We start from the raw sequence: 14,045 nt of genomic DNA, 5'->3' as shown, positions 1-14,045 counted from the left end.
TGCTTATATTGCATGATTGCAGTCATTTTTAATGTTGAACTTTTAAAATAAAAACTCAAAATTCTTACCAAACCTTTAATTTTCCTGCAATTACATAATATTTCCCGTAATTGAATAGAAATTAGTCACAAAATCTAGGAAATTTAAAGTTAAGATCCTGCTGGGACTGGTTTCTATCATTTATTGCTTGGATATTGTCATTTTCTTAGCTATTTTGTATTTTATATATACATAGGTGCGTAAACAAGGGCACAATAATGTTGAAATGACTCGTTTTCACACATAAAATCTGTGGCTCACTTGAGATCAAACTGCTCCGTGTTTGGCCCCTGATCTAAAATAAGTTTGACAACCCTGGTTTAAGTTATCCTGTCTGTTTAATTTAATTTTAAAGTTGTTAAAATTTATGAGTCAACAAAAATCAACCCTTTTTTCATCCTAAATATGACATTTGATGTCATTTAGGAAATCATTTGCTACAACATGCAAGATGTACAGACAACCCACAACCCAACCACAGGATGCCTCACAACACGCACAAAAAGTGGAACCAACAAATCTTAAATCTGCACGACACATATCTATTACATAGGATACATTACGCTCGCTTCTGACAGTCACAGCCACAAAAAAAAAAAAAAAAAGTAAAAAACAATACCGGAATTTCTGTCTCATTAGAAACCGCTTCATCCTATCCCCACTGCTACTATGTTATTTACATAATTTAATGTCATTACAATATTTATTTAAAACTATACAATCCTTCCCATAATTAATCACAATTTCTTGAGGGAAAAAGGCTCAGAAGTGTTTATATATAGATTTTTTTTAAATCTAGTAGAAAAAAAGTTTAAAGTTTAAAATTTGTGTTTTTAAAGTATTATGATGATGTGGCTGAGTATGAGAAACACAAGCTCAACTTACAGAAAGTCACCACACGATGGCAGAAAAACTCCACTGACGAGCTTCAGAAATTATTTGCCACATAATTTCAGCATTTATCTATATTTAAGTACTGTTACTATACACAAAATAAGTATCTGAGACTATAATGAGTATTTTTCCATGTATGAAATTAAATAACTAAATATTTTATCTCATTTGTTTTACTTGTTTACTTGTTTTTTAATGAGAAAAATAATGCACAGATGTGAGTCTATGAAGAAAAGACATTTTCTCAGTTAAATTCAATAATGCCTTTGATTCACAGTTGCACTAAAATAACACACGAGTCCATTAATGGGAGATGCACACTACAGTACATCTAAAAGCAATATGGAAGCTCACAATGATCACAACATGCACAGCGGCATAAACAGGAGGTCATGTGACCATGTGGAGAGCAAATCCTCCACGAGGCAAAAGTCTGTTCACAACGTGTTTTTGAGGAAACCGAAACTATACGGGACAGTGGTGAATTCCATAAACTAAGCATGAATTGACGATCCAAAATATCACAGTAGAGTAACATCATAAAAGCAAATCAATAATAAAACTAATAAGCAGGTATTGACGGTACGACGATACCGGATGACACGAAAGATTATTGGTTGTTGCAACACTGCAACTAAGGGTGTAAGAAAAGAATTGATTCAGCAATATATTGCAATATTACACAGCATGATTATCGTATCGATCCAAAAAATGTCCAATGTCCAAAAAAAACTTTTATTTGCACCAACATATGCATAGCACTTGATTTTCATAAAACATACTGGGCACTTTTATAGATTTATGTGGTTACTTATTTTAAATAAGAAATTAAGAACTTGACATAATCAGAATCTGTTGTACAAGCAAAAGTTAAACCTTTTTGAAAAATGTAATTTGACACTTTGATAAACATACCACTTGTTTTTGGTATTGGTACTTGAATTACAGTCAGTTACCATTTACTTGTTCTTGCATGTTTTAAAAAAAGCCTGTCCATCAGTCTCCGGTTAGTGATTTTTTTTATTCATCGTTATTCTGAGTTTGTCACAGCTGGGGAAAGCTCCTGATTGGTCAACGCACCACAATATGCCCCAAAAGTTCAACAATCTCAACTCTAGCACCAACGGCGTTGGAGGCACTAGAGTTGAAATTTCAAAACGCGTAGCGTCCGCCGTGCACAAAGCTTCAAAATGCGCAACCCTTAAAAAGTGAGTCTGGTTCTGATGGAAGTTGCCCATGTGGAAATGTTTTATTTATTTTATTATTATAAATGCAATGAGATAACTGTTGTATTTTGTGCTATATAATAAATTAAATGAAATTGAATAAAATCTTAAAAGTAGTTTGTACAGATGAGTCGTAAGACCCCATATCTATGATGCTAATAGATCTCTACTCCACGTACGTAGATACTGCACGAGTTGCTTAAAACAGAACGCATCACGTTGTTTTGAGTTTTTTCTGGAGACTGTTCCATTAAAGCTCAGACACAGACCTGGAACAGTAGGATTTGAGATGCTGCAGCTGCACAGGAGACAATGTAATGACAGGAAAAGGCACGAATGAGTGACAAGGCACATTTTATCTCTTGAAAAATCACATGTAAGCAACGAGGACAAGCAACAACCCTTGTCCTTCCAGTGTGAAGATGTTGGTGCTGGTTTTATGGAGATTGGGATAAAACTCACAAGGAAAAGAAAAAGAGAGAAAAAAGGAAGATAAACAAAAGGGAAGAATACTGGTAATCCTATTTGACCAGTCTGGAGAATTGTTGTTGACAAAAAATAATTACGTTTTCTGAGATAAAACATTGACTGATAGAGTCAAACGGTAAAACAATGTGTCCTACCTTCATGGGTGAAATGTGAGCGTGGGTGACGTATCCGTGAACATTCTCTATCTGTGAAAGGTTCTTTTCTGCTACTTGGACCAGCTCTGGTCCCGCTGCCTCTTCTGTCAGCTGCGGGGAGCTCTGGTCCTGTGGAGACGAGTCCTCATCATGATGCCGGTACTTCTGTGACAGAGAAATGAACAAGAGAATGTGGTCAACACTGGATTTGGAAGCACTTGGCTGGTACGAGAGTGCTGCATAACTTTAGACAGGTGGAAATGGAATGTCACAATAAATGGATAGATAAGTTAAGCCCCTGAAACTGCAACAACAACATTTGTGGAATAAAATCAAGTAAGTGACAATTTGAATTTGGAAGAAAAAAATTAGTTTTTAAATCTTAATTTTTTTATTTGTTCGTGTTTTTAAACTTAAGGTCTTTTCATTCCATGATTGAGAACCAATATACATGAATGTACATGATTAGCAAAGATCTGACCAGATATGCATTTTGGTGCAAAACGGTTTTTTTTTTCAAATAACAATTCGGGTCGTAACCAGGGGTGTCTTTATCGGTCTGATATCAGCCTGAAAGCAAATATCCGGTATCGGATCCAAATTTCAGGTTTTTTTTTCCCAATTCATTTTTCACTTATTTTATTCAATTGTAGAATACTGTAGCTATTATGGTGAAGGTTAAAATGTTTGTAACTAATTGGTGAATAATAAATGGGTCAGTTTTTCCTCATACCTACTGTTGCTGACTATTGTTCTGGGTTTGAGTAACATCACTTGATCAAGTCTTTTTTAACATTCCACACGACAAAATAAGTAATAAAAGTATGTATGATTCGTGCTGATATATCGGCTCAATATCGGTGTCGGCCGATACGCAAGGTTGCAATATCGGTAATGGAAATGAAAAGGTTGTATCGGGACATCCCCTATTTGGCTCCAACATAGTGTCTTTTGGAACACGAAAGAGTTTAAACAGACCATAATTAAAACTTTCACTGTAATTTACATTTAAATCAAAATTAAACTTACTAAAATGTTCTGAGAAAAAAATGTATCTTCACCCTTGACTTTAAGTCAAGGGTGTAGTTTTAAGCAACGTTCTCAACATATCTGAGTCTTATATGGGCTATTACATTGAGAACTGTGCACAAACCAAAATGAAAATCTGCCTTTTACAGATATGTTCATTCATGATATATATATATACACATCTATTTTTGCTCCATTTGGACATTTTACTGTGAAATCACGTCTGCAAACCCTTGAGAACTGTCTGCTGTGATTTCAAAGAGGCATTAATCCACTTCTCGAAGGGATAATCCTGGATTCGATGGACTGCAGTTTTGTGTCAACCTGCAGGTTAAGAGACAGAGTTCTTAAGGATCGGAGGAAGGCTGGGATGAGTCAGCACGCAGGGCCTACAGCACATGTCTACAGATCTTATTTAAATACACAGAAGCAATCACAAATATAGATAGAAATAAATTGACCCCTGGTTGTCACCATCACTCTGTTTTCCTCAGGGACTCATCTTGTCGGTTTGCTTTGACAGAGCATTAAGTGAGCCAGAGAATATCTGAAGGACAACAGCAGATGGAGAGCTGCCAAACGTCACATCCTACGAGGGCTGCACCGATTCCACAAGGATCTCAATAACCCAGAAATCCAGCAAGTTCTTTTTGACTTCTTTTTGAATAATATCTTAACGTTCGTCTCATTGAGACGATCTTTTTCTGACAAATATGCATGTTCAATTTTTTGCTTTTTCTACTTTGAATAATAAATATTTTTCTTAAAAAGGAAACAAATGGTTTGGTATTTTCTTGTATAGTACATGTATAATATATTTTATCCGATTACTTGATATACTAATGATAAATCATTAAAATATCCGACAAATAGTTACTTAATCAAAGTGAGCAAAGGTTTGGACAGGTGATGCACATAAAACATGATGCTGAATGTGATAATTTAACAATTATTTTTAAAAGACATACAATGAATTTCATTGTTGCTCGTTCAAACATAACGGCTACATCGCCAAACTGATTCAAAACTAAATTTAATTGATGGAATTTGTATCGTAAATATGAAATAGTATAATGTAAATATGTTGACAATGACTGTGTTGCAGCTTGACTATGTTTAATGTAAATATTTATTTTTTTTTTAAGGAGGATATATATATATATATATATGTCTTAAATGAAATAAAAATAAACAAACAAAGATCCATTAACTTAATTAATTACACCAAAACCAATATTGTGTGAACCAAAAAAAAAAAAATCCTTGAGTTTCAGAGCTCAACAGGCCAAGATTCGAGAAGGTAAATTCCGTCAGCTGTCATTAGTGGGGGAAAAAAGAAATGTAGATGAATAATAAATGAATGGATCCTATGTAAGCTCTAGCTGCGGTTACTCTGGTCTGTTTGTTCTCAGTGGTGCATGCGGCAACAATCACATAACACCACTTCAATTACTGTCGAGCTACAAGTCAAACACGTGACAAATGGCAGAAGACACAAGAAACCACAGAAGAAAAAAAAAAACCAAAAAACAACCAAAAAGCCAATTCAGAGTTTAAACAAAGATTATCATGAGGATGTTGAACACCCAATATTTTCTGTTTTGAGTTGGAAAATGCAGATTCTGATCAAAGAACTGTTAAAAACTAATGCAAAACTGCATTTATTATTTAAAATGGGAAAGTTAATTAAAAAGCGAGAGATTAATTGTAAATTAGCAGATAAATACCACCTCACATCCAATAGCACATACTTATGTGCCATGTAAACTCATGCATAGAGACATTTTTCGTATCTTTCTTTAGGAATTCATATATGGAATTTCATTCAGTCCATGACAATAAAATATCTTTGAATCCTTGAGACTCCAGAGCTGAGCAGTGTGTTCATCACAGTCAATCATCTCTCACTGAAGGTCGGCTGACTCATGTTTTTCTGATGTACAGCTGCAATCACACATTTTAAAGCAATATATCACCTAAAACATCATTGCTCTTGATAAGAAGAGATAAGGAAACCTCTTAAATAACATTTTGATCCAACAAAAGGGCTGAATGTGGAAAGTATTAGATCATTGAACGGGTCAAACTAAATGCCCAAAGTTGATTAAACTCTCTTGAATGGCTACTTGCAGAATTTACAATAAAACTTGTTTTTAAATTTAATAAAAATGTCTGGGCTCTTCCTTATGTCCACTAAAAATATTTTTTCGATCATTCTTCATTGTGGCCTTGCATTCACTTGGTTTATGGTACAGTGGATTGTAAAGTATCCATATCCCTTAAGCCTTTCCACAGGTTGTCACATGACAACTAGGAGTGTGACGATATCGCAATACGGCGATATATCGCGATATAGTCCTATGAAAGAAAATAAGTCATCTTTCCTAATAAATTACTATTTTATTTTTCAAAAAGTAAAATATTACCCATATGTGGCTGTAGTTGATTTTGGAAGGTCTTAACATAGCATGGTATAGAACCTTTAAGGGTTAGTACAGGTTTTGGGTATTTTAGTTTTCTTAAACGGAGGGAGTGTTAACAAGATTTTCTTGGTAACATAACATAATAAAACTGTCAGGATGGGGTTTTATTTTGTAGGGCAGGAACTCTTGGCCTCCCTCCCAGCAGCTTTCTCCTGCTGGGCACCAGCTGTTGGTGATTGGCCACCAGCTGCAGTTGATTAAACTAACTGCGCTGTGTATAAATGGGGAGGCTTTGCGTCAGTTCAGTGCTGGAACATACAACGTTCTCACTTGTTATCTGGGCTCGGTTTCATGCCAGTAATTCCTGGATTCTACAACAAGTGTTTTTTCCCTGCATTTGGACGTTCTTGTTTACCATCGCTCGGTGTTCTTGGTTTGCCTTTTTGTGTTTTTTAATACTTCCGTCTCCCTGGACTGACCACCTGTGTGCCAAATCCTTGCTTGCCTGACCACGCCTAAAAGAACAATAAATATTGATCTAATGCACCTGAGCTCCACCTCTGTCTGATCTGCATCTGGGGAGCTTGGCGGTGTAAAAACTGATAAAGCTACCCAAAACTTATAATTCTACCAGACAGTACCGTAGTTTACAATCAGGGAGACAGAGGTGAAATACTTTGTAGTCAGTGTGGTTTAAACATTGTATATTTTAAGTCTCTGATGGGAGGAGCCTACAGAAACACGACTGGGCAAAGGGGTCAGGTAAAGTTACAAAAGTTGGGTCATTTTAACTACATCATAAGAGCGAAAAGTAGGGGTGTCCCGGTCCGATATCAGCCAGAAAATGAATATCGGATTTCATTGGACTGCATCTAAAATCTCCAATATATATTATATTTATTCAATTGTAAAATACTGTAGATATTATGTTGAACATTAAAATGTATGTAACCAATTGGTTAATAATAAATGGGTCAGTTTTTTCTCATACCTACTGTTGCTGACTATTGTTCTCTGTTTGAGTAACATCACTTGATCAAGCCTTTTCTAACATTCCAGACTAAAAAATAAGTAATGAAATTATGTATGATTCGTGCTGGTATTAGATCAATATCGGCCAATACTCAAGGCTGCAATATCGGTATCGTATCAGAAGTGAAAAAGTTGTATTGGGACATCCCTAGAAAAAAGTGGGGATTAGCATATGCAAATGTGGATAGCAGCAGACAGCACTGCAGAGAAATAAAAGAAGGCACATAGAATACCGTTTACATAACAGATCCTTGTTGTCTACTTGAAAATATGAAAGCCTTGACTGCTCATAGGGTAGTGCAGTGGCTTTAAAAAAAACAAAACAATTTTACACAAACTTTCATTGCCAACAAAAGTTTGCAGGTAATCCTCGATGGGGGAACTTGAGAGACGTAAATACACCCAACAGTTAGAGATTGGATGTTGACTGAGTGCCGAAGGGCAGATAGAGAAGCATCAGGACACTGCATGCTAACCGTAGCAACAACACCAGAAACGGCAAAACTGAGAATGCCAGATTTAGTAGTAAAAAACTAAAGACAAACATTCAGCATTGATTTCACAGTTAAGGCGCTAAAACTGTCAAAGCATACACGCCAAAACTGACAATTGGGTACCATGGGCACAAGACATATCTATATATAAATAAATATCTGGTGATGTTGGGTGGACATTTTTGAAGTAAACAGGTCAGCTAAAGCCCAGTGTTATAGCGATGCTTCAAACGCTCGTCCTTCACCACAACCTGCTTACTGTAGCCAAATGGAAATGTGGGTGTCACGGCAAACACGGAGGATTCCAGTGATGAGACCGTTTGCCTGATTTTTGCGTCGTCCTCATTTCTCTGAGAGCTGTCGAGGAGGAAGAGTAAGTGGGGAAAGGAGGCCTCGTTCCTACTCTGCCAACCAAAAGCTGCTATAAATAGGGGCATCAGCACAAGGCGGATGTAGCAGGATGTTCAGGAGGATGAGGGTTCTGGATGATTCAGGGGTGAGATGAGGAGGCAGAGAATAAACATAAATTGCTTGAGAGAATTTGACTACAAGATAAAATGCTTCATCTCAACCAGGCGTGAAACATCGTCCAGCTGTTTTTGCTTCGTGGGCAACTGATTTTTTTTTTTTTTTTAAAGCAAAACATCAATCAATTATAAACTGCATGTTGGGACTTAATTACCATACATTTTACAGAAACTTGATAAAAAAAATAAGTATATCATTTTTTGTGATAGGATGTTTTTATCAAAAAATAGTACAGACCAAATGTACCCTACTCCAGACTTGACAACATGGTTATCTTTGAACTCTTCTACTAACTATCAGGGACGTGATTGGGAACTAATCTGAGGGTTTGGGGTCGTGGACACTCCGAAATCCCAAACTGAAATTTGAATGATGAAATGCAAAGAACTGTAATCAACCAATGTGCTGCTCCATCTGCATCAACTACCCTCTGTCGGTTCGAGCGCAACGAGTCGCTTAATTTAGCCACATTGATTCTCCGCCATTGACTGATTTTGCAGCAATGCACTCAATAGAAAATGCCGGAAGTTATCAATGGTAAAGCCATAGAATATTTAGATAGCCAAGTTCATTAATCAGACCAGGGACAGAAGTGGTTTTTCACAAGAAGTTCAGGACCTTACCTGTTGGTTTTGTAAGTTTGGACAGTAATAGACAGTTCAACTCTATCAAAAAGTTTAACACTATGTACTTCATTGAGGAGGTGCATGCAAAACTTTTTTCAGACAAATATTAAACTAAAACTTTACTGATGTCAAAATTGCTTTTGCATTAATGCTGTTTATATATGAATTACAAATTCTCCATAGAACCTCTATGGAGAATGCCTGGAAAAACCATTCAGACCAACTTGTGTTTTATATCGACTGTCTTGAACAGTTGCAAAAAGGTCCAAGCACACAAAATTTAGTTTTTAAAAACAATTAAACATTGTACTACTATATCATCAACATCAATGCAATTAGTCAAAACATCATTAGTGAAACGATCACGTTAAGAGAAGAGGGAAAAAAAAAAATATCCAAGTTTGTAGTACAGGCCCAAGGTTTGGCTATAAATAAAGTTGAATATACAGAACCTGTGCTTGAATCAGCACCATCAGGCCAAATGTTATTTTTTGCCCTCTCATGCAATTCTTTTTACGTTCTATAGCTTTTCTGATGTTCCTCTATGAACTTGAACAAGTGTAATAACGTTTTAGATTTTTTAAATAGTTAAGGTCAGTGGGGTAAAATGGGGATAAAAAATTAGTCTCAAATTAGTTTGAACACATTTTTTGAGCGGCTCCCAAAGTAGGAAGTCATTGTTATTATTTTTGATGCAAGGTTCTAACTAGGGATGTCCCGATACAACCTTTTCACTTCCGATATGATACCAATATTGCAGCCTTGCGTATCGGCCGACACCGATATTGAACCGATATATCAGCACGAATCATACATACTTTTATTACTTATTTTGTAGTGTGGAATGTTAGAAAAGGCTTGATCAAGTGATGTTACTCAAACAGAGAACAATAGTCAGCAACAGTAGGCTACTTTGTTGGAGTGTGAACCACAGTCACCTATGGCTAAAAGTGCTGGAGCGGAAAAATTTTATCGCAGAGCTTATATCTGTGATTTTAGATGCAGTTCGATAAAATCCGATATTCGTTTTCTGGCCGATATCAACATCGGATCGGGACACCTCTAGTTCTAACATTTAAGAGGTCACTCAAAGTCTGGTGTTTTGAAGAATGAAAAATATCACAGCTATAAACAGAATGTTTTTAGGTGCTTGGCCAATGGTTCTCAAACTGGGAGCCAAAGATACTACAGGTTCATTATGGTTTTAATGCAACTTAGCTTTTGCTTGGATGTACAAAACGTTTGCAGCTCAGTCGGAGGTCATCATTTGTTTTGCTGACCCATGAAGAGAATTTCCAATATGGAGTCAAAGCTAGTATTTTTTTTTTTTTTTTAACATGTGTAGCTTGAATTAACTGACTAACCGACCTAATCAAATTATGTTTAAAATATGTGGCTTCCCGAAATATTGGGGTAAGTACACAAATACAAACTGATAGAAGGTTTAAAGCTGGTGCAGCCAACACAACACGTCATATTCCTTCCTATGAAATGCATCAATATTTCATGAACTGGTGCTTGGAGGGAAAAAACCACCAACACGTGCAGAGAGCCTCGTCATCTCTCAGCTGACAGTAGCTCAGATGGCAGACACTGCTATTGCTCTGTTGGTATTTCCCTGCAGAGAACTCAACCAAACAAATACAAGTATGCTACCACCACTCCCATCACACAGCCAATCACACAGCAGCGTTGAAGCGAAACCAGTATAGGATTGGTTTAACCTTCAGAGTAAGAGAAGATGTATGGCGTGGTTGGGGTTAAACTGTGAAAACAGCCGCTAAGCAACAACAACCAAACAAATATTTTTCCCCGCTTAAACTGTTACCTGAACAGGAAACATAGTCACAGCTGAACAAGATTAAAATATTTTAAGTTTAAATGGCTTTGAATGAGATGACTCAAATCTCAGGCTTAGTTGTACTTGAAAGATTCACTGCCCTACAGGCTCCAGCTTCTCAGATCTGTTGTGGTTCACATCACAAGTCAGTTTATCTCTTCTCTACTAAAGCTGCCTCGGTTTTCACAACAAAAAACCTGCTTGGTCTCGTGTATTGTAAAAGATTTATGATTGAATTGACGTTTTAAATAACATACCAGGAAAGCAAAGTAAAACTACAACACATGCAGTATTTTTTTCAATTTACAATATAGGCTAAATGCCACTATTCCAGAAAAAGGAGCTTATTTTTTTCTAAATAAACATATTCTGCTGAAAAAGTTAAATATACTCTGTAGTGCCATGATATTTCAAAGCAGCTAAATAAGATGAAGCAATCACATTTTACGTCAAGTACAGAATTACATCTGTCAACAGAATGTTTCCAGATTATTCTGATTATACTCAAACACTTTAAAAGCCTGTAGCATTCCAGCTAGGGCTTGGCAATATATTGAAACTCAAGATATGAGTTTTTTTATTTTGGCGATAAAGAAAATTACAATATCACCTATATTTTCTATAGCTTATTTGGTATTACAATACTTATTTTAAGAGTCGCTGCTTTCACTACTTTTTTGTCCTAACCCAGATCTACCACTAAACTCACACGTGCTGTCCCTTATAGGAGAAAAAGCCAAAAGTGTCATATATTGTGCAACTGTTTGTTAATAAATGTCATGTTAGGCATTTTGCATCAACAAATTTAACCCTTAATTGTCTTTCTGGTAAGACTTCATTTGAATTAAAATGATAAAAAATATCGAGATATGAGTTTTGGTCCATATCGCCCAGCCCAGCCCTAATTACAGCTGTGCAAAAAAGGCACTTTACACAAATTAGTTGCAACAAACAAACAAATGTAATGTCTTTTGCTTTAGACCTAATTATGTTTGTGAAGAATGTGTTGGTTGAAGTTTGTTCTTTTGCAGACAAGCTTGACTTTTTTACTGACTAAAGGGATTTGAAAGAAGTTGAAAACAGTACAAAACTCTTAATGTTTTAGGCAGTTAGAGAAAAAAATTCACATTTATTCTGAAGTAGGAAATTTTCAGCTCAAGGAAACAATAACTTTGTATTTCTTTGTGACACAAAACAAAGTAAGAGGCTGACTGTGCTCCTGCCTACTCTCGGCTGAGGACCACCCTCAGGACTCTCACCCACCTTGCATCCAAACATTAGCGAGATGGCGCTGTTAGTGCAGGCCACCTTGCAGTGGCACAACATGGGCGAGAAGCACTCCACCTTCTTGGTGCTGGGGGACATTTTGTCGGCTCTGGGGCAGTTAGCCGACAGACGGCTCCTGTGGGAGCGCTGCCGGCTCCTCCTGCTCTGTCTCCAACCTCCTCCACCTCCCTCGGCCACACCGCCTCCTCCTCCGCCTCCTGCTTCTCCACTTCCTCCTCCACTGCTGCTGCTGCTGCTGCTCCCTGCTTTCACCATTCGCCCTCATTCCTCACGTCTCTCCATCACGGCAGGGAGGAAATGACTCCCGAAGCTCTACCTTCATTCAGGGAGAACCTTCTCCCATCCTCCTCCTCCACCACCACCCACCTCCGATGACTCCTCCTCCCCCTCAAATGTCTCCAATCGTAGATTATATCAGACTTCCTCTCAGACATTTGCCTCAGACTCCTATTTCCAGAGCTTTTTTCCTCCTATGCCCCTGTTGAGTTTCCTCTCTATGCAGTGGAAGTGATAAAAAGGAGCAGAGTACTGCTGTGCATATAGTCTGTGTGTAGCTTTGCTCTGTGGGGGTGTGATTGGTCTCTGGGGAGAGGGGGCGGGAGAGAGAGAGAGAGGATGATCACATGATTCATCAAAAAGACAGTGGGAGTGTTTCCTCAGGGAAGTTCGAGTGATGTAGGACAGTCAGTGATGTAGAGAAGGGGAGGAGAAAGCCAAAGGAAAGCAGGAGTGAAACCAGGTGGAGAAGGAGGATACAGAGGGATGAAGAGGAAGAGTATGGAATCCAGAGGATAATGAAATATTTCAAATAGTTTGATGACCAAAAAGTGAGAAATGTAGGAAGGGAAGGATAAGCAAGAGCAGTAAGAGAATAAAAAGGTCACCCCCAAAAAATTCAAAAAAATAAAATAAAATATAGAAAAATACAGACGACATGTGAAAGAAACAAGACAAAATAGAACCAATCAAACCAGCAGTAAAATATAGAAAAGCCTCAAATTAAAAAGCCACAGACAGATAGGTGGGACAAATAAGTTAACTATGAGAAAAGTAAGATGCCTCTGAAGAAGGCTGGCAGCACTTGAAACATGGAGATCAAAGTCAATTGCCTGAAAAAAAAGTTGTCTGAATAAATTAAACCATCATGTTATTCAAAAAGAACTTGCTGGAATTATATGAGAACAAAAGACAATAGGTTATAACAGTGTTTCTCAAATGGGGGTGCGCAATAGCACTACAGGGAGTACTTGAGAAATTAAAGCATTGAAAATATGGGGTTTAACATTTATTTTTAGTTAAAAAATGACGATCATAATATTGATGATGGAAATGATCTTGTTTAGAACATGAACAGAAAATACAAGAGTCTGTCGTGGACCCACACCAGAAAAATATAGAGATAAATCTATTCAGGAGCCACTAAATACTGTTTCGTTGCACTTATTTACAAAATGAGATTCTTTAAAATGAGTGATATCACTCATTCATTACATCATTCATTATGCTCTATATTTGTTTTTTCACAGAATTCTGAGCAAAATGGTGTAGTCGGACAAAGGGTGTACTTGGATTCAAAATGAAGAGAAAGGGGGTACTTGAGCCAAAAAGGTTAGAGAACCACTGGGTTATAACAGGAAGAATAATAAAGGCAAAGATATACAACTCCTTTTTCTGACTGAAGAAATAGAAGCTCTTCACTGCAGTATACACCACTGTCTATACAAAGGTTCTAAGCGTACCAAACTGCTGTCATTCTCTGTTTCTCAGAGTAGCTTCTACAAACTATAGTTAACAACAAAGAGCGCATGGCACGGCCCACACAGAACAACTGTTCTTCGCAGCAGAGTTGATTTAAGGCCGTCAGGAAGGAGGAAACAGAACAACAAACGCGGCAATGCAGAAATCCAATCTAAGGTACAGTAAAATCTGCAAAATAAGCATCGGGCAGCACAGGGCAACACGCAAAAGCCACACAATGAGCATCAATTTTTTTTTTTTTTTAAA

General features: G+C 37.1%; 1 protein-coding gene across 17 annotated transcripts in view; it reads right to left on the bottom strand.

The window, feature by feature from the left end:
• Nucleotides 1-14,045, bottom strand: part of dlg1b (discs large MAGUK scaffold protein 1b) — a 126,496-nt gene that overhangs the window by 51,717 nt on the left and 60,734 nt on the right. For 16 of the 17 annotated variants that reach the window (XM_028473660.1, XM_028473661.1, XM_028473662.1 and 13 more), the window contains one exon: nucleotides 2,783-2,947. In XM_028473660.1, coding sequence (XP_028329461.1) covers nucleotides 2,783-2,947 — 165 coding nt within the window. Of the gene's footprint in view, nucleotides 1-2,782; nucleotides 2,948-12,017; nucleotides 12,312-14,045 lie in introns of those variants that run through there. The other variant, XM_028473668.1, reaches the window with a different exon arrangement.

Source organism: Gouania willdenowi, chromosome 17 (genome assembly GCF_900634775.1).
Source record: "Gouania willdenowi chromosome 17, fGouWil2.1, whole genome shotgun sequence".
Lineage (NCBI taxonomy): Eukaryota > Metazoa > Chordata > Actinopteri > Blenniiformes > Gobiesocidae > Gouania > Gouania willdenowi.
Note: the sequence above shows the minus strand (reverse complement) of the source record. Positions and strands in the feature narration are given on the sequence as shown.